Here is a 22044-nt window from a genome sequence, read left to right as displayed (position 1 = left end):
GCTTGACTCCAGAGCCTATGTATGTTGCCTTTGATACAATTGCAGCTTTATAAATAATAACTCAATGGCGTTTTTCTAATACATGTATGATTTCTTTCTCTTTTTTTTTTTTTTGTTACAAGGTCTTGCTCTGTCACCCAGGCTGGAGTGCAGTGGCACAATCTTGGCTCACTGCAACCTCTGCCTCCCAGGTTCAAGTGATTCTCCTGCCTCAGCCTCCGGAGAAGCTGGGATTACAGGCGTGCACCACTACGATCAGCTAATTTTTTGTATTTTTAGTAGAGACGGGGTTTCACGACGTTGGCCAGGCTGGTCTCGAATTCCTGACCTCAAGTGATCCACCCACCTTGGCCTCCTGAAGTACTGGGATTACAGGCGTGAGCCACCACGCCTGGCCTGGTTTAACTTTAAAGCTTATTTTCTTTCTAATATATCATGTTTTTCACCTAAAGGAGGCTTCCTTTTTTTAATCCTATTATGTAAACTATTAGATCCATGTTTAAAATTTATATTTTGTATTATATTGCTTGAAATAAGTGCCTTTTTCTCTTTTAAATTGCCAGCCATGCAAAAAGCGAAAGAAAGATGATGACACATCTTCCTACAAAAGAATTACAAAATATTTATCACCACTAGGGAAGACTAGAGACAGGGTTTTTGCTCCACCAAAACCTAGTAATATTCTGGATTATTTTAGAAAGACTTCACCCACAAATGAGAAGACACAATTAGGGAAAGAGTGCAAGATAAAGTCATCTGAATCAGTACCTGTTGACAGCAACAAAGACTGTACGACACCTTTGGAAATGTTCTCAAATGTAGAGTTTAAGAAGAAAAGAAAGAGGGTTAATTTATCTCATCAACTAAATAATATTAAAACTGAAAATGAAGCTCCAATTGAAATTAGTAGCGACGATAGCAAAGAAGACTATAGTTTAAATAATGATTTTTTGGAAAGTAGTACTTCTGTTTTACATTACAAGAAACAAGTAGAGGTACTTGCAGAAAACATGCAAGATACAAAAAGTCAACCAAATACTATGACCTCCCTGCAAAATTCTAAAAAAGTAAATCCTAAACAAGGGACCACAAAAAATGACTTCAAAAAGTTGAGAAAAAGGAAATGCAGAGATGTAGTAGATCTATCTGAAAGTTTACCCTTGGCAGAGGAACTAAATTTGCTTAAAAAAGATGGTAAAGATACTAAACAGATGGAGAATACTACAAGCCATGCAAACTCTAGAGATAACGTAACTGAAGCAGCCCAGTTAAATGATAGTATAATAACTGTCTCATATGAGGAATTTTTAAAAAGTCACAAGGAAAATAAAGTGGAAGAGATACCAGACTCTACAATGTCAATTTGTGTTCCTTCTGAAACTGTTGAAGAAATAGTCAAAAGTGGTTATATAAGTGAATCAGAAAACTCTGAAATTTCCCAGCAGGTACGCTTTAAGACAGTTACTGTTCTTGCACAGGTTCACCCTATTCCGCCCAAAAAGACAGGGAAAATACCCCGAATTTTCTTGAAACAAAAGCAATTTGAAATGGAAAATAGTTTATCTGATCCCGAGAATGAACAGACAGTTCAGAAAAGAAAATCTAATGTTGTTATACAGGAGGAAGAATTAGAATTGGCTGTTTTGGAAGCTGGAAGTTCTGAAGCTGTGAAACCAAAATGCACTCTAGAAGAAAGACAGCAATTTATGAAAGCATTTAGGCAGCCAGCATCAGATGCACTTAAAAATGGAGTTAAAAAGTCTTCTGATAAGCAGAAAGACCTTAATGAAAAATGTCTATATGAAGTAGGAAGAGATGATAATTCTAAAAAAATCATGGAAAATTCTGGTATCCAAATGGTTTCAAAAAATGGCAATTTACTGTTACACATGGATAAAGGAAGTTTCCTGAAGGAGAAAAATAAAAAGCTAAAGAAGAAGAATAAGAAAACATTAGATACTGGGGCTATACCAGGCAAAAACAGAGAGGGAAACACTCAAAAGAAAGAAACAACCTTTTTCTTAAAAGAGAAACAATATCAAAATAGAATGAGTTTAAGACAAAGGAAAACAGAGTTTTTCAAAAGCAGCACTTTATTTAACAATGAAAGTCTTGTTTATGAAGATACAGCAAATGATGACCTTCTAAAGGTTCCCTCTCTGTGTAACAATAATAAATTGTCAAGAAAAACCAGCATACCAGTTAAAGATATCAAGCTTACACAGTCTAAATCTGAATCTGAAGCCAGCTTGCTAAATGTTTCCATGCCCAAGTCAACCAGAAGATCTGGAAGAATTAGCAGCACACCTACTACAGAAACCATTAGAGGTATTGATTCTGAAGATGTACAAGATAATAGTCAACTAAAGGCTTCCACTCCAAAAGCAGCCAACTTATCGGAAAAGCACAGCTTATATACAGCAGAATTAATAACAATACCCTTTGATTCAGAGAGCCCTATTAGGTAAGGTTTGTTTTTGTTCTAACGTTCTAGTATTCTGCATGTATTATTAGCTGGGGACAAAAATGCTTCAAGTATTGGAGGGTTTTTTCTAGAACACAGCTGTTTAAAAGAAAAAGAACAGGATTTCTTTTTTTTTTCTTTGAGATGGAGTCTTGCTGTGTCGCCCAGGCTGGAGTACAGTGGGGCAATCTCGGCTCACTGCAACCTCCACCTCCCAGGTTCAAGCAATTCTCCTGCCTCAGCCTCCCAAGTAGCTGGGACTACAGGCACCCGCCACCACGCCCAGCTAATTTTTGTATCTTTAGTAGAGATGGGGTTTCACCATGTTGGTCAGGCTGGTCTTGAACCCCTGACCTCAAGCAATCCACCCACCTGGCCTCCCAAAGTGCTGGGATTATAGTCGTGAGCCACTGCGCCTGGCCTGGAAGAAAAAGAACAGAGCTTCAAAAATGCTTCTTTGTTTGCCACATGTAATTAAAATTTTTTTTAATTTTAATTTTTAATTTTATTTTATTTTATTTTATTTTGAGATGGAGTCTCACTCACTGTTGTCCAGTCTGGAGTGCAGTGGCATGATCTCAGCTCACGACAACCTCCACCTTCTGGGTTCAAGTGATTCTTGTGCCTCAGCCTCCTGAGTAGCTGGGATTACAGGTGCGTGCCACCATACCCGGCTGATTTTTCTATTTTTAGTAGAGACGGGGTTTTACCATGTTGGCCAGGCCAGTCTCGAACTCCTGACCTCAAGTGATCTGCCTGCCTTGGCCTCCCAAAGTATTGGGCTTACAGGTGTGAGCCACCACACCTGGCAAGTTTGATTACTTTTGAATCAGTGGTTTGAAACTGATGGGAATTATTTTTTTCCTCCTGTTTCAGAACATTCCAGAAATTGGAGCCCTAGTTGGTTCTTAGCTATCTATCTATCTGTCTGTGCATCTCTATCTATCTATCGGAAACAAGTTCTCACTGTGTTGCCCAGGCTGGTCTTGAACTCCTGGGGTCAAGCAATCCTTCCATATTAGGGTCCTGAGTAGCTGGGATTACATGCAGATGCCACTGCACCAGCTCTGTTTTATCTATATTTAATTGAGATTCTTGTGTATGTTATAATCATGAAAATGTTTCTGAATACGTTATTTTTATTTCAGAATGAAATTCACCAGAATTAGTACTCCCAAAAAAGCTAAGAAAAAATCTAACAAAAGATCTGAGAAATCTGAAGCAACTGATGGAGATTTTATTTCTCAGACTAGAAAGGTAATTAAAATATTAGAGAGTCCTATAAGTGCCATTCTGTTTCCTTAAAAAACAAACAAAAAAACCCCACATTACTATGGGAAGTAATGAGCCAAAATAAAATTCATGTATTTCATAAATTGGTTAACTACAACCCTATGATATTTTTCACTATTATCCCGTCCCTCTAGTTAATTAAGATATTGTGAGGTGAAAGCAATTGATAAAGGTAGTGTATAATTTACTTATAAAAAGCTTTCTTAGTGAGTTTACATCGTGATCATTTTTCCTAACACTGCCGATCTTAGTTTGGGCTCCTGTAACAAATTACCATAGACTGAGTGGCTTAAACAACAGAAATGTATTTCTAACAGTTATGAGGATTGAGAAATGCACGATCAAAGCATCAGCTATGCAGTGTCTGGTGAAGCTGTCTTCTTGTTTTCGCACATGATAGAGAAGAGCTAGAGAGAGGGGGCTCCACCCTCATGACCTAATCACCTCCTAAAGGCCCTACCTCCTAATACCATTACATAGTGGGTTAGGATTCCAACATATGAATTTTCAGGGGATATATTCAGTCTGTAACACTGCCTATAGGTCATGATTGAATTTTTCATTTATTTCTATAGATTATAGAGACTAAAAAGCAGAGTTTCTCAACCTTGCTATTATTGACATTTTGGCTGGATAATTCTTTGCTGTGGAGGGCTGTCCTGTGCATTGTAGGATGTTTAGCAACACTCTGGCCTCTATCCATAAGATGCCAGTAGCACCCAACTAACTCCTGTATAGTGACAACCAAAAATGTGTCCAGACATTGCTAAATATCCCCTGGAGGGGAAAATAATCACTTCCACTTGAAAAACTACAGCTCTAAAGGGAGAAGTAAGATATATAAGAATGGTTTAGTTGTTTTTGCAAAATAAGCTCCTTGTCCCCACCATGGCAGAATTGAAGTAGGTATAGGTATGTGTATTTCGAAAAAGCCACCAAGGTGACTCTGAATTAATCCTTGAGTGAAAACCACTGCTACATTGGTATCTCCTTTGCTTTTATTTAACAGCTGTCATTTTTTGGCATCTTACCACATTCTAGGCAGTGTGCTTAGTACTCACATCATTAATCTCATAAAGTAAATATTATTTAACCCTTTTTTATAGATGAAGAAACTTGCTGTTAGTTCATAGGGTGAGGAAACATGTGTTTTTATTTGTGATTCTGGGAAGTGTCTTTCCTAGAGTTATACAACTACAAGCAGTTAGAAAGATGGTCTTTAGTCTTTTGGAAAACATGCGAGATTCCAGCTGATTGTGCTACAGCTAAAGGTTAAAAGTCTCTGTGGTGAACTTTGTCCCACATATTTTATTCTTCTTGATTTAATTCTAGAGGACAGCTTCAACTTTAATTTTTTTTAGAGATAATTATACCTTGGTTTGCCTCATGTACTACTTAAAATTGGGATTTAATAGTAAATTTTCCCCAAGAGAAGTCTCAAAATTAAATGTATCCAAATTGGGACCTTTGTCCAAACTTACTTAGATCAGTTATTTTATCTCATACTCTGTCAATGAACTTCTTACCACAGGGCCCTTGTTGTTCACTGAAGACTTATCCAGGCTTGTGTACTAGCTCTAGGAGAAAATCTTAGTAATTTTCTGGGTGAGATTTTTCTTTTTTATTTCTTTTTCCTTTTCGTTTGTTATTTTTGTAGAGACAGGGTCTTGCTATTTTGCCCAGGCTGGTCTCGAACTGCAGCCTCAAGCAATCCAGCCTTGGACTCCCACAGTGCTGTGCTGGTATTACAGGCATGAGCCACTGTGCCTGGCCAGATTTTTAATGTTTCTATGAGAATAAGGAGTAAACTGGTTCTCCTAAGAGCCCCATATTCATAACAGCTTATTGTTTATCCTTTCAGATAATAGTTTAATAGTTAGATTTTTTTCTCTCCAGACATTTTTTCTCTGCTTAAATAGATATATCTTTTTTTTTTTTTTTTTTTGAGACGGAGTCTTGCTCTGTTGCTCAGGCTGGAGTGCAGTGGTACGGTCTCGGCTCACTGCACTCTGCTTCCCGGGTTCACGCCATTCTCCTGCCTTAGCCTCCTGAGTAGCTGGGACTACAGGCACCCGCCTCCATGCCCAGCTAATTTTTGTATTTTTAGTAGAGACGGGGTTTCACCGTGTTAGCCAGGATGGTCTCAGTCTCCTGACCTTGTGATCTGCCCACCTCAGCCTCCCAAAGTGCTGGGATTACAGGCGTGAGCCACTGCACCCGGCCATCTTCTTTTTTTTTTTTTTTTTTGAGACGGAATTTCCCTCTTGTTGCCCAGGCTAGAGTGCAATGGCGCGATTTTGGCTCACTGCAACCTCGGCTTCCCGGGTTCAAGCGATTCTCCTGCCTCAGCCGCCCAAGTCTTTGGGATTACAGACGCCCGCCACCAAGCCCAGCTAATTTTTGTTATTTTTAGTAGAGACGGGGGTTTCGCCATGTTGACCCAGAGAGGTCTGGAACTCCTAACTTCAGGTGATCCACCCACCTCAGCCTCCCAAAGTGCTGGGATTAGAGGCATGAGCCACTGTGTCCAGACTCTTTCTTCTTTATCATATATAAGAAGCTTGAGGCTGGGTGTGGTGGCTCACGCCTGTAATCCCAGCACTTTGGGAGGCTGAGGCAGGCGGATCACCTGAGGTCAGGAGTTTGAGACCAGCCTGGCCAACATGGCGAAACCTCATCTCTACTAAAAATACGAAAATTAGCTGGGTGTGGTGGTGTGCTCCTGTAGTCCCAGCTACTTGGGAGGCTGAGGCAGGAGAATCGCTTGAACTCGGGAGGCAGAGGTTGCACTGAGCCGAGATTATGCCACTGCACTCTAGCCTTGGCAGCAGAGCTAGACTCTGTAAAAAAAAAAAAACAACAAAAAAAACCTTGAGGCCAAGGTCCATGTATTATAATACTGTTTTCTTTATAGTATCCAGCCTAGAGCCATTCATATAGTAGGCTGGGTAACTGTTTGGATTTGGAAAGTACTTTGCCTGAATTTGGTGACTAAAATTAAAAAATAGATTGCCAAGTCTATACTACAGACATCCTCTTGGGTGTTTTGCTGACACGTAAATATATTTACCTGGATGATTTCAAGTAAGAAATAAAGGCAAACTAATAATAACCAGACACATTTCAATTTAAGGTCCCTGGTAAGATTTGAATAACCATTTCTTTGTTGATTATTTAATGTGATTTGTGATTGTATTTTTTTCTATTATTAAATATAAAATATTTTCTTGTGATGTAAATTAATATTTCAATTTTTTGTCTAGGCAAGCAATGCTTCAAAAAACATATCAAAAGCAAAACAATTGATTGAAAAAGCAAAAGCTTTACACATCAGTAGGTCAAAGGTGACTGAAGAAATAGCGATACCCTTAAGGCGCTCCGCTAGACATCAGACACTTCCTGAAAGGAAGAAATTGTCAGAAACAGAAGTAAGTATTACAAATATCTGTTGGTATAAATTCTCTCCTATTTTGCTGTTTGGAGTGGGAGAAGGAAACCATTATAAAGTTATAAGGTAGGTTTGTGTGATAGCTTGAAGTGGTAGAGAGAATATCATTTTCAGTTTTGCTTTAAAAGCCTTCTGCTTTTTTTGTCTGCAGAATACAGTTTGAATCCTTCTTAAGTCACTCAAGATCTTTCATAAGCTGAACTACCTCTTCCCTTTTTTTTTTTGAGACAGAGTTTCGCTCTTGTTGCCCAGGCGAGAGTGCAATGGCTGGATCTCAGCTCACTGCAACTTCTGCCTCCTGGGTTCAAGCGATTCTCCTGCCTCAGCCTCCCAAGTAGCTGAGATTACGAGTGTGTACCACCATGCCTGGCCAGTTTTGTATTTTTGGTAGAGACAGAGTTTCACGGTGATTGGCCAGGCTGGTTTCAAACTCCTGACCTCAGGTGATCCACCTGCCTTGGCCTGCTAGAGTGCCAGCCCTCTTCCCTTTCTTCAAAACGACTCTTTGCTCTAGTCACACAGCATTGTTCATTTCTCCCTAAATGGTGCAGTTTTCACGGTATTCGTTTTATTGTTATCAGCTTGAAATATACGTTCCAGGTACTCTCTTCTATGTGAGGAATTCCTACTTAAACTTTGAGATCCTGCTAATTTCCAGTTACCTCTTTCTAATAAAATAGTTTGAGATATAATTCATATACATGCATTTCACCATTTAAAGTGTACAATTCAGTGACTTTTGTATATTGAAAGAGTTGTGCATCCATTACCATAGTCAGTTTTAGAACATTTTCATTTCCCCAAAAATAGACTCTTTTCTTCTTGGTTGTCACCCCCCAATCCCCTCATTCCACCAGCCATAGCTAACTACTAACCTGCTTCTGTCTCTGTAGATTTACTTGTTCTGGACATTTCATATCAATGGTATCATATAGCATGTGGTTTTTTGTGTCTGGCTTCTATTACTTAGGATGTGTTTTCAAGATTTATGTTACAGCCTCAGTATTTCTTTTCTTTCTGTTGCCAAATATCCCATTCATCACCTGATGGACATTTGGGTTGTTTTCACTTTTTGGCTATTCTGAACATTTTACCCCCTCCTCTTCAAAAGTGTGCTTGTATTCAAGACTCTTCTGGTTGAATATATAAAAAGAAAAAATAAAAAAAAATTAAAAAAATAAAATAATGGGATGGGTACAGTGGCTCACACCTGTAATCCCAGCACTTTGAGAGGCCGAGGCGGGAGGATCACGAGGTCAGGAGTTTGAGACCAGTCTGACCAACATGGTGGAACCCCGTCTCTACTAAAAATACAAACATTAGCCGGGCATGGTGGTGTGAGCCCGTAATCTCAGCTACTCAGGAGGCTGAGGCGGGAGAATCACTGGAACCTGGGAGGCAGAGGTTGCAGTGACCCGAGATCGTGCCACTGCACTCCAGCCTGGGCGACAAAGCTAGACTCACAAAAAAAAAAATAATAAAATAAAATAACTGGGCACTGTGGCTCACACCTGTAATCCCAGCACTTTGGGAGGCCGGGGTGGGTGGATCACGAGGTCAGGAGTTTGAGGCCAACCCGGCCAACATAGTGAAACCCCGTCTCTACTAAAAATACAAAAATTAGCTGGGTGTGGTGGCAGGTGCCTGTAGTCCCAGCTATTCTGGAGGCTGAGGCAGGAGAATCACTTGAACCCGAGAGGCGGAGGTTGCAGTGAGCTGAGACCACACCATTGCATTCCAGCCTGGATAACAGAGTGAGACTCCGTCTCAAAAATAAATAAATAAATAAATAAAAAATAAAATAAAATAATGAAAATAATGAAAACTGTGCTTGCTGATGCCTTCAAGACAAATATTTTCTTTCCTGATATGTATTTTTGTATATTTTTTTGTGTTGATGGTGCACTCACCATGCTGTATTGTAACTAGTTAAACTATCTGCTCATGGGCTAGCTCTCCCTCTCTCCCCTACATTCAAATGTAACATTTGATGCCAGTTCTTGAATTTTGTCTGTGTATTCCCAATTTCCTCTATATTGCTTCACACATGGTAAGTGCTCGGTAAATCTATGCTGATGACAGGAAAATCACAGACTTCATCACATTTCCAGGATGTACAGTTCCAACAGGGCTATAACCAGACTTTTTATAGCTTGGTCATATTGACTGTTTTATTTGGAGTACAGTCTGTTAGTTGCTTTTTAAAAATTTTCTGCATATGAATACCAGGTCGTATGTTAGTTGCTTTTTTTTTTTAGACGGAGTTTTGCTCTTGTTGCCCAGGCTAGAGTTAATGGCGCGATTTCGGCTCACTGCAACCTCCGCTTCCTGGGTTCAAGTGATTCTCCTGCCTCAGCCTCTCGAGTAGCTGGGATTACAGGCATGCACCATCACACCCAGCTAATTTGTATTTTTAGTAGAGACGGGGTTTCTCCACGTTTCTCAGGCTGGTCTTGAACTCCTGACCTCAGGTGATCCCCCCAGCCTTGGCCTCCCCAAGTGCTGAGATTATAGGCATGAACCACCATCCCGGCATTAGTTGCTTTTTCAAAAAAGAAAGCCTTTTTGGGCCTGGTGGCTCACGCCTGTAATCCCAGCACTTTGGGAGGCCAAGGTGGGAGGATTGCCTGAGCCCAGGAGTTCGAGACCAGCCTGGTCAACATAGGGAGACCCTGGCTCTACAAAAAACACAAAAATTAGCCAGGCGTGGTGGTGTGCGCCTGTAGTCCTGGCTTCTTGGGCAGCTGAGGTGGGAGGATGGCTTGAGATCGGGAGTTTGAGGCTGCAGTGAGCCATGATCATGTTACTGCACTCCACCTTGGGTGGCAGAGTGAGACCCTGTCTCAATTTAAAAAAAAACATGAGGCCAGGCGCGGTGGCTCACTCCTGTAATCCCAGCACTTTGAGAGGCCAAGGCGGTCAGATCACCTGTCAGGAGTTCGAGACCAGCCTGGCCAACATGGCGAAACCCCATCTCTACTAAAAATACAAAAATTAGCTGGGCGTGGTGACACGCACCTCCAATCCCAGCTACTTGGAAGGCTGAGGCAGGAGAATCACTTGAACACGGGAGGCGGAGGTTGCAGTGAGCCAAGAGTACACCACTGCACTCCAGCCTGGGCAACAGAAAGAGACTCCATCTCAAAAAAAAAAAGAATAAAAATAAAAAAGAAAGCCCATGGTCATAATAAACGTACCCTGATATCATATAAACTTGTTTGATGTAAGCATGGACTCCTGCTATTCTATCGTGTGTTTTCTGTTTCAATGAGATAATATCTGATGGGAGGTGTATGGAGCTGCTAATTATGCTTTCTATGGTTTCTATCACTGTGATTCTTTTGAAATTTGAATGATATTAATTATATGATTTAATTAAATTTTTTTCTCTTATTTTGTCTTAGGATTCTGTTATAATAATAGATTCAAGTCCTACTGCTTTAAAGCATCCAGAGAAAAATCAGAAGAAACTTCAGAGTTTGAATGATGTGCTAGGAAAAAAACTTAACACATCCACTAAAAATGTACCTGGTAATCAGAGTTAATAATATTTATGATGTGTATTAGAATGTTTTGGGGTTTTTGTTTTGTTTTTGTGTTCTGGGGTATTTATTTTTTTATTTTTTATTTTTTTGAGACGGAGTCTCACTTTGTCACCCAGGCTGGAGTGCAGCGCCGGCGGGATCTCGGCTCACTGCAACCTCCATCTCCCAGGTTCAAGTGATTCTCCTGCCTCAGCCTCCTGAGTAGCTGGGACTACAGGCGCCCACCACCATGCCCAGCTAATTTTTTGTATTTTTAGTAGAGACTGGGTTTCACAGTGTTAGCCAGGCTGGTCTTGAACTCCTGACCTTGTGATCTGCCTGTCTTGGCTTCCCAAAATGCTGGGATTACAGGCATGAGCCACTGCGCCCGGCCTGTGTTTTGGGGTATTATTCCGAATGTGCTCATGATTGAAATTTAGTATCTTATGTAAAATTTTAACTGTATTATATTTCTATTTTAGTAAGTAAAATTATGGTATAGTGAAGAGTTTTTCTTTTTTTTTTTTTTTTTGTGACAGAGTCTTGCTCTACTAAAATACAAAAAATTAGCTGAGTGTGGTGGCAGGTACCCGTAGTTCCAGCTACTCGGGAGGCTGAGGCATGAGAATCACTTGAGCCCTGGAGGTGGAGGTTGCAGTGAGCCAAGACTGTGGCACTGCACTCCAGCTTGGGCTACAGAGTGAGACTCCATCTCAAAAAAAAAGAAAGTAGCTGAAGGTGGAGATGGTAAACATTGATACTAACCTAAGTATTTATTTTTCTAAGGAAAAATGAAAGTCGCTCCTTTATTTCTTGTCAGAAAATCACAAAAAGCAGCTGATCCTGTCCCTAGTTTTGATGAAAGCAGGTCAGTCCAATACAAATTTTTAAATGCCAAAATGTTTTATGGAATGTATTTGTATTGATGTGTTTACTTTGATGAGAAAGCATGTGAATTATCATTTGAAGCTCTAGTAAGTCCAGTTTCAAAGTTGACAATATTGACAATGCTGCAACTGCTATTTGAATATCTTGTTTTTTTGCAAGTGCTTTGGCCGTCGCTAGACAAAACAAAAATAAGCAAACCAAAAATACAAAAAAGCTGATAATGAATTTTATTCAGTAAATATTTAAATACCTACTAGTATGTACCAGGTACTGTTTTTGGTATCAGAGATATTATGGGGATAAGACAGGACACATTCCCTGTCCTGTGGCTTAAGTGGAGATGGAAGATGGTCTATGATTAAACATTCATTGGGTCAACAAATTAAAAATTGCAGTTGTGCTAAGGAGAGGTATAATTCATATTGAGGAGGTTTGGTCTGATTAAAGAAGACTTCAATGAGGAAATGATGTCTGAACTGAAATCTGAAGGATGAGCAGGAGTTCATCAGAAGGAGGAACTGTGTTTCAGCCAGAGAAAACTGTCTATGTAAAGTCTCTGTGGCTGGAAGGAGCTTGCTAAATACCAAAAACTGATAGAATGCTAGTGTGACTAGAGCACAGAGAACAAGGGTGAGAGGTGGGTGCCAGTCACTGTAGGACCTAGGAGGCCATGTTAAGGGATTTTATTATTATATTAAGAGCAAATAAGAAGCAGCCAAAGGGTTTTAAACATAAATATAGACCTAAACAGATTTGGATTTTAGGAGTTTAATCGGCCTGCTGGATAAAGAATGGAATGGAAGAGGGGTTAGAGTAGATGTAGGAGTCCAGGTATTGTGAGATGATGGAGGTAAGGACTAGGTTGTTGGGGATGACATACGAAAAGATTTTAGGAGATGAATTAAAAATCTCTCGATGATTAATGAGATTTGTGGGGGTGGGGGTGGGGGTGAGGGTGTGGGAGTGGAAGGTATAGGATGACATGTAAGTTCTAGTTTATGCACCTGGGTGGCATGATGGAAGATCAGGTCTAGGAGCAACATGGGTTCAGATTATCTTTTTTTTCTGTTCAAGTTTTACTGAGGTGTAATTATATATTGTTAAGCACACACATCTTAAGTATGCAGTTTTGACAAATGCATCTTATCAAGAAATAACAATCTTTTTAGCTCAGAAAGGTTTTGTGTCCTCTTTCCTATTATCCCCACCACCACCATCACCACAAGATTACCAAAATATTCTGATTTCTATTTCCATCAATTAGTTTGATTTCTATTACTGTAGATTAATTGTGTCTATTCTAGAACATCACATAAACTTCATATATATATTCTTTTGTGTCTGGCTGCTTTTGCATAGTATACACGCCCATAAACACATGCACACATACATATTTTTAAATCAACTTCATTCAGATATATTGTCCATATAATAATATGTGCCCATTTTAAGTAAACAGTTTGAGGTTTTTTTTTTCTTTTTTTTTTTTTTTTTTTGACGGAGTCTCACTCTGTCGCCAGGCTAGAGTGCAGTGGCGCCATCTCAGATCACTGCAACCTCTGCCTCCCGGGTTCAAGCGATTCTCCTGTCTTAGCCTCCTGAGTAGCTGGGACTACAGGCACGCACCACCACGCCCAGATAATTTTTGTATTTTTGGTAGAGATGGGGTTTCACCATGTTGGCCAGGATTGTCTCGATCTCTTGACCTTGTGATCTGCCCACCTTGGCCTCCCAAAGTGCTGGGATTATAGGTGTGAGCCATCGTGTCCGGCCAACAGTTTGAGTTTTATTTTCTCTCTTTCTTTTTTTTTTTTGTCCTTTGAGGCGGAGTTTCGCTCTTGTTGCCCAGGCTGGAGTGCGATGGTGTGATTTCAGCTCACCGCAACCTCCACCTCCCAGGTTCAAGTGATTCTTCTGCCTCAGCTTCCTGAGTAGCTGGGATTACAGGCATGTGCCACCACGCCTGGCTAATTTTGTATTTTTAGTAGAGATGGGTTTTTCCATGTTGGTCGGGCTGGTCTCTAACTCCTGACCTCAGGTGATCCGGCCCCCTCAGCCTCCCAAAGTGCTGAGATTACAGGCGTGAGCCACTGTGCCTGGCCTACTGCAGTATTTTTTATTTATTCTTTATTAATGGTTATTTGGGTTATTTTCAGTATTTGGCTATTATTAAATAGACTGCTATGAACGTTTTTTTTTTTTTTTTTTTTTTTTGAGACGGAGTCTCACTCTGTCGCCCAGGCTGGAGTGCAGTGGCGCAATCTAGGCTCACTGCAACCTCCGCCTCCCGGGTTCATGCCATTCTCCTGCCTCAGCCTCCTGAGCAGCTGGGACTACAGGCGCCTGCCACCACGCCTGGCTAATTTTTTTGTATTTTTAGTAGAGATGGGGTTTCACCATGTTAGCCAGGATGGTCTCGATCTCCTGACCTCATGATCCACCCACCTCGGCCTCCCAAAGTCCCAAAATCCCAATATCGTGCTGGGATTACAAGCGCGAGTCACTGCGCTCGGCCTGACTGCTATGAATATTCTTATACACATGTATGGACAAGTGTTGTCATTTTCCTTGGGTAAATAAATACCTAGAAGTGGAATTGCTCTGTCATTAGGGAGGTACATATTTAACATTATAAGAACCTGGCAAACTGTTGTCCCAAGTGGTTGTTCGGTTTTACACTCCCACCAGCAATGTATAAGCGTTCTAGTAGCTGCCTATCTTTGATAACACTTGGCATTATCAGGCTTTTTTTTTTTTTGAGACGGAGTCTCACTCTGTCATCCCCAGACTGGAGTGTAGTGGCACAATTACAGCTTACTACAGCCGTGACCTCCAAGGGTCAGGTGATCCTCCCTCCCACCTCAGCCTCCCAAGTAGCTGGGACTACAGGCATGTGCCACCATGCCCAACTAATTTTTCGTATTTTTTTTTCTTTGGTAGAGACAGGGTTTTGCCATGTTGCCCAGGCTGGTCTCAAACTCTTGGATGCAGGTGATCTACCCACCTTGGCCTCCCAAAGTGTTGGGATTACAGGCGTGAGCCAGAAGGCAAGGTCAATTCTATCAATTCAAAGTGTATATTTTGGTGAGCTTTGTCAGTTGTACACCCAGTGAAACCACCATAATCAAGATACCAAGTTATTTCCATTGCCTGCCTCAGACTTGTCATGCTCTTTTGTAGTCCGTTCTCTAAGTGGCCCCAACCCAGGCAAACGCCAGTCTCTTTTCTTTATACTAATTTATATTTTCTAGAATTTTATATTAATGAAATCATATAGTATATGCTCTTTTGTGTCTGGCTTCTTGTAGTTAGCATGATGATTTTGAGATTTATTCACGTTGTCAAATATATCATTAGTTTTCTTTTTCTTTTCTTTTTTTTTTTTTTTTTGAGACAGAGTCTCGCTCTGTCACCCAGACTGGAGTACAGTGGCATGATCTTGGCTCACTGCAGTCTCCACCTTCCGGGTTCAAGTGATTCTTGTGCATCAGCCTCCTGAGTAGCTGGGACGACAGGCCTACGCCACCATGCTCGGCTAATTTTTGTATTTTTTATAGAGACAGGGTTTCACCATGTTGGCCAGACTGATCTTGAATTCCTGACCTCCAGTGATCTGCCTGCCTTGGCCTCCCAAAGTGCTAGGATTACAGGTGTGAGCCACCGTGCCTGGCTATATTTTTGCTCAGTAGTATTCATTGTACGGATATACCACTTTTTGTCTCTCCATATACCTATTAATGGACATCTGGATTGTTTCCTTTTGTCTTTTCCCTCCATTATAAGAGATGGAGTCTTGCTGTGTTTCTCAGCCTGGCCTTGAACTCCTGGGCTCAAGCAATCTTCCTTCCTCAGTCTCCTGAGCAGCTGGGACTCAAACGTGCACCACTGCACCCAGCTGTTTGCAATTTGAAGCTATTGGGAATAAAGCTGCTATGAACATTCATGTATAAGTCTTTGTGTGGATATACATCTTCATTTCTCTGTCTTTTTAATTTTATCTATTTGAATGGCTATGTAGTCATATCTCATAGTTTTAATTTACATTTTTCTCATGTCTGCTGATGGTGAACATCTTGTGATTATTGGCCTTTTGTATATCTTCCTTAGGGAAATCTTTTGCCCCTTTTCTTACTGACTTGTCTTTCTTCTTGTTGAGTTGTGAGGATTCTTTATATATTCTGACTACATGTCCTCTGTCAGATACATGTTTTGCAAATATATTACCTTGCCTTATTATTTGTTGTGTCTTTTGAAGTACAGAAGTTTGATGACGTCCAGTTTATGGGTTTGACAAACCTAACATTTAAAAGACACAAAGAACCTAGAATAGACAAGATAATCTTGAAAAAGAAGAAAAATTTGAAGGCCTCTACACTACCTGATTTCAAGACATTGAACAAACCTACAGTAATAGAAGTGTGTTGTATTGGTATAAGAACAGAAAAATACCAGCCTGGGCACCACTGTGGGACTCCATCTCTTTAAAAAAGTAAACAACTGGCCAGGCATGGTGGTGTATGCCTATAGGCCCAGCTGCTTGGGAGTCTGAGACAGGAGGATCACATGAGCCTGGGAGGTCATGGCTGCAGTGAGCTGTAATCACGCCACTGCACTCCAGCTTGGGTAACAGAGCAAGACACGGTCGTTAAAAAAAAAAAAATTTTTTTTTGCTCTTCTTCAAAATTTGAAAATATATAATAAATTTTTGTTTATTATGGTGACCATATAGTACTGTAGAACACTTGAAGTTATTCCTCCTATCTAGCTATACTTTTATATCTGTTAACCAACCTCTGGCTATGTCTCCCTCGCCCCTCCCCTCTCCCACCTCTATTAACCACTATTCTACTCTCTACTTCTGTGAGACTTCTTTTTTTTTTTTTTTTTTTTAAGGCAGCAACTTGCTCTGTTGCCCAGGCTGGAGTGCAGTGGTGCGCTCACAGCTCACTGCAGCCTCGACCTCCTGGGTTCAAGTGATCCTCCCATCTCAGCCCCTCAAATAGCTGGAACCACAGATGTGCACCGCCACGTCCAGCTAATTGTTTTTTTTGATAGAGACAAGTTGTTGCTATGTTACCCAGGCTAAGGTTAACTTTTTTAGCTTCCACATAAGAGTGAGAACATGGGGTATTTATCTTTCTGTGTTCAACTTATTTCACTTAACGTAATATCCTCCAAGCTCTAAGACATCTCTTACTAGAGGTCCTGGATAGTTCAATTAGGAAAGAAGAATATATAAAAGGACATAAAGGTTTAGAAGGAGAGAAGTAAAACTATCCTTATTTGCAAATCATATATTAAAAAATCATTATTTTAAAGAAATTATTTTATATATATATATATTTTTTTTTTTTGAGACAGAGTCTTGCTCCGTCAGCCAGGCTGGAGTACAGTGGCACGATCTCGACTCATTGCAACCTCTGCCTCCTGGGCTCAAGCAATTCTCCTGCCTCAGCCTCCCGAGTAGCTGGGATTACAGGGGTGTGCCACCACGCCCAGCTAATTTTTTTTTGTATTTTTAGTACAGACAGGGTTTCACCATGTTGGCCAGGCTGGTCTTGAACTCCTGACCTCAGGTAATCCACCTGCCTCGGCCTCCCAAAGTGCTGGGATTATAGGCGTGAGCCACCGTGCCCGGCCCTAAAAATATATATTTAAAAATTCTTAGCTGGGCGCAGTAGCTCACACCGATAATCCCAGCACTTTGGGAGGCTGAGGCATGTGGATCACGAGGTCAGGAGATCGAGACCATCCTGGCTAACAAGGTGAAACCCCATCTCTACTAAAAATGCAAAAAATTAGCTAGGCGTGGTGGCGGGCGCCTGTAGTCCCAGCTACTTGGGAGGCTGAGGCAGGAGAATGGTGTGAACCTGGGAGGCAGAGCTTACAGTGAGCCGAGATCCCGCCACTGCACTCCAGCCTGGGCGACAGAGCAAGGCTCCATCTCAAAAAAAAAAAAAAAAAAATCCTAAGGGTAGGCCAGGCATAGTGGCTCACACCTGTAATCCCAACACTCTGGGAGGCCGAGTTGGGCAGATCGCTTGAGACCAGGAGGTCAAGGGTCAAGACAGGAGGACTGCTTTGGAGTGCAGTGGCACTATCTTGGCTCACTGCAACCTCCGCCTCCTGGGTTCAAGTGATTATCGTGCCTTAGCCTCCCAAGTAGCTGGGATTACAGGTATGCACCACCACACCTGGCTAATTTTTGTATTTTTAGTAGAGATGGGGTTTTGCCATGTTGGCCAGGCTGTCTCAAACTCCTGGTCTCAAGTTATCTGCTCGCCTCAGCCTCCTAAAGTGCTGGGATTACAGGCATGAGATACCTTGCCTGGCCTCTTTTGCTTTTTTAAAAATAGAGACTAGATCTTACTATTTTTCCCAGGCTGGTCTTGAACTCCTGGCTGGGGTTACAAATATGAGCCACCCACCTGGCCAAATGCCAAAATCTTGTTTCTCATCAAACCTGCAATTATGGGCCTTAATATTGATGAATTCCAATGGAATTAACCACATGACGATGGTTTCCAAATGGTGATTCTCTATTGCAGTCATTCTTTCTTTCTTAGTTGGCTGCTATAAGAGCTTTTTTGTCTCCTCAGTTTATCTATTTATTCACTTATTTCTTCATTTTTATTTTATTCAGTGGATTTTAATCCATTCATATTACTTATTTTGATGCTCAAATTGTTTTTAATTTGGCCAGTGTGAGCTCTTCAGCTTGGTTTCTATGTCCCTTTGACATGTCCTCATAATTTATGGAGCATTTCTTAATTTCTGGAACAGGAAGATATTCTAGGCTTCTATTTTACTTGCTTTGTCTCAGCTCTGCAGTTAGCCATTTCTCTATGGACCCCTGGTTCCTTTTCGTGGAGGATGGTATTTAGAGACGAAGGTCTAGCATTAAATTCATTGCTCCTGATGTGGCAGTGCTTCTAGGCCTTTTCAGTAGATAAAGTTAGGATATTGTGTTTGTCTGTTTTGCATTCCCATAAATGAATACCTAAGACTCGGTAATTTATAGAGACAAAGAGGTTTATTTGGCTCACAGCTCTGTAGGTTGTACAAGCATGGCACCAGCATCGGCTTGGCTGTTAGTGAGGCCTCAGTAATCTTTAACTCATGGCAGAAGGTGAAGGGAGAGCAGGCCGGTCACATGGCGAGAGAAGTAGCAAGAGAGAGGAGGAGGTACCAGCCTCTTTTAAACAACCATCTCTCGGGTGAACTAATAGATGGAGAAGTTACTCATTACTGTGAGGACAACACCAATCCGTTCATGAGGGATCTGCCCCCATGACCCCAAACACCTAGGCCTGCCTCCAACATTGGAGGTTCTATTTCTTTTTTTTTTTTTTTTTTTGAGACAGAATCTCCCTCTTTTGCCCAGGCTGGAGTGCAATGGCATGATCTCGACTCACTGCAACTTCCGCCTCCTAGGTTAAAGTGATTCTCCCTGCCTCAGCCTCCCGAGTAGCTGGGATTACAGGCGCCTGCCGCCACGGCCAGCTAATTTTTGTATTTTTAGTAGAGATGGGGTTTCGCCATGTTGGCCAGGCTGGTCTTGAACTCCTGACCTCAGGTGATCTGTCCATCTCAGCCTCCCAAAGTGCTGGGATTACAGGCATGAGCCACTGCGCCTGGCCTGTATTTCAATATGAAATTTGGAGGGGACACACATCCAAACCATACCAGCTATATATGTATGTATATGTGTACACACACACAAACATTTAAAACTATTTATATGTGTGTAATATATGTATATGCATGTAATATATATGTAATATATGATACATTATATATAATATGTATATTTTTTATTAGTACCTTGTACCCCTCTCCTTAACACCTACCTTCTGCTATAGAGACATACTAATTTAACTACAGCTTTACCCATCTTTTCCTCCTTCCCTCCAATTAACAGTTAAAAAAAATACACTTCCTCTTTTCTAAAAAAGAAAAGAGATATCTCATTTAGTATCTATCTGGCTTCATAGCTTATTTTCCCTTCATTTCACTCAAAGAGGAAAGGAAAACAGAAATACAGAAAAAGTTTTTGTAGTCTCTTTTGAATTACCAACCAAAATATCTAATTGCACAGAATATTGTGAGTCTTGTTCTTTCTACAGGCAGGCTAGGAAGGACATATAAGCTGTGACACACCATCTTCCACTACTCCAACCTCCCATTCTCCCTACCCTTTTGCCTCTGTCCCACTCCTGCCATTGTAGTCAGCCTCCCTATGATTTACAATCTGAAGATAAACTCGGCAAAACTGAGACAATAATAAGGACCCTACTCTTCCTCCTGTTACACTGGGAACAATATTACATCAGAAGTTCTTGTATTAACTGTTTGAAATATGACAGTGATTTTTTTTTTTTTTTCTGATTGTTTAGCAAGAAAACAAAAGACAAGAGGGAAAAAACTCACCTACCACCCAAAGATAGCCCCCGTTAACATTTTGGTGGATGTCCTTTAAGTCACTTTTTTCTATACATATTTATTTTTATTTAATGTCTTAACATGGGTAGACTTTCATTTTTGTGATAAGCAAAAAAGAATTTGACCAGCTAATATTTTAGGTAATTTTATTACCTAAATGTATTAAATAAATTTAACAAAATTAATATTTGTCAATATTTTATATAAAATCTAAAACAAAATTTTTATATAATTATATATAAATTATATAATTATATTTTATACATAAAGCTAATATTTAAGTATTTTGTATCAATTACCTAATATATATTTTATATTTAGGTAAATTTATTATCTAAAATACTAATTTATTGAATTTATTTAATACATTTTATTAAATTAATTTAAATTTTTTTTTTTTTTTTTTTTTGAGGTGGAGTCTCCCTCTTTTACCCAGGCTGGAGTGAAGTGGCATGATCTCGGCTCCCTGCAACCTCTGCCCCCGGGGTTTGAGCCATTCTCCTGCCTCAGCATCCTGAGTAGGTGGGATTACAGGCACTCGCCACCATGCCCAGCTAATTTTTGTATTTTTAGTAGAGATGGCATTTTGTCATGTTGGCCAGGCTGGTCTCAAACTCCTGACCTCAGGTGATCCACCCTCCTCGGCCTCCCAAAGTGCTAGTATTATAGGCGTGAGCCACCATGCCCTGCCAATTTATTTAATTTTTAAAAATTAAATTTAAAGGTGTTTCTTCTCTTTTCTGTTTTTTCTTTGTTTGTTTTGTTTTGTTTTGTTTTTTGTTATTTTTCGAGACAGTCTCACTCTGTTGCCCAGGCTGGAAGGCTAGATAGAGTACAGTGGCGTGATCCTGACTCACTGCAACCTCTGCTTTCCAGGCTCAAGTGATTCTCGTGCCTCAGCCACCTGAGTAGCTTGGATTACAGGCATTTGCCACCGCACCTGGCTAATTTTTGTATTTTTAGTAGAGATGGGGTTTCACCATGTTGACCAGGCTGGTCTTGAACTCCTTGCCTTAAGTGATCCGCCCACCTCGGCCTATCAAAGTATTTATATTACAGGCATGAGCCACCATGCCCAGCCCTAAAAATGTTTATTTTCCAGATAGTTTATTCCTTTAAATGTTTATAACCTTGGCTTTTCTTTTTCAAATCATTTTCTTAAAAGTCAAGATACATCTGAAAAATCTCAGGATTGTGATGTTCAATGTAAAGCAAAGCGTGACTTCCTAATGAGTGGTTTGCCAGATTTGTTGAAACGGCAAATTGCAAAGAAAGCTGCTGCGTTGGATGTGTACAATGCAGTGAGTACCAGTTTCCAGAGAGTCGTACATGTGCAACAAAAGGATGATGGTAAGTTTGTTTTTTATTATTGAATATTTACTCTTCAGCTGTTAGCAGGAACATTAAACTATGTAAGTTTCTTAAAGATGAGGCTGAAGTTTAATTATCATTCTTATGGTGACTTTAGTGGGAATTTTAAGGACAATTTCTCTCACTATCCATGGGGTTTGATTCCAGGACCCCCTTGTGGATACTAGCACTCATGGATGCTCAAGTTTCTTGTATAAAATGGTGTAGGCTGGGTGTGGTGTCTCATGCCTGTAATCCCAGAACTTTGAGAGGACAATGCAAGAGAAGAGCTTGAGCCCAGGAGTTCGAGACCAGCCTGGGCAACACAGCAAGATCCTGTCTCTAAACTAACTAACTAAATTAATTAATTAATTAAAATTTGCTGGGCATGACGGTGTATGCCTGTAGTCCCAGCTACTCGAGAGGCTGAGGTGGGAGGATCACTTGAGCCTAGGAGGTTAAGGCTGCAGTGAGCCGTGATCACGCCACTGCATTCCAGCCTAGGTGGCAGAGCGAGACCCTGTCTCAAAAAAAGAAAAAAAAAAAAAAGTTTAGCCTTTCTTCTGTACATGGGAATTTCCCAGCTAGTCTTTCAGTAATTTATTCTACTTTTTCTTATTTCCCATCTCTGCCAC

General features: G+C 40.6%; 1 protein-coding gene across 4 annotated transcripts in view; it reads left to right on the top strand.

Moving 5' to 3' along the window:
* Positions 1-22044, top strand: part of ATAD5 (ATPase family AAA domain containing 5) — a 62876-nt gene that overhangs the window by 1701 nt on the left and 39131 nt on the right. For all 4 annotated transcript variants that reach the window (XM_054459952.2, XM_054459950.2, XM_054459951.2 and 1 more), the window contains exons 2-7: positions 564-2464; positions 3613-3721; positions 7021-7185; positions 10610-10736; positions 11516-11597; positions 21225-21409. In XM_054459952.2, coding sequence (XP_054315927.2) covers positions 564-2464; positions 3613-3721; positions 7021-7185; positions 10610-10736; positions 11516-11597; positions 21225-21409 — 2569 coding nt within the window. The remainder of the gene's footprint in view (positions 1-563; positions 2465-3612; positions 3722-7020; positions 7186-10609; positions 10737-11515; positions 11598-21224; positions 21410-22044) is intronic.

This window comes from Pongo pygmaeus, chromosome 19, assembly GCF_028885625.2.
Source record: "Pongo pygmaeus isolate AG05252 chromosome 19, NHGRI_mPonPyg2-v2.0_pri, whole genome shotgun sequence".
Lineage (NCBI taxonomy): Eukaryota > Metazoa > Chordata > Mammalia > Primates > Hominidae > Pongo > Pongo pygmaeus.
Note: the sequence above shows the minus strand (reverse complement) of the source record. Positions and strands in the feature narration are given on the sequence as shown.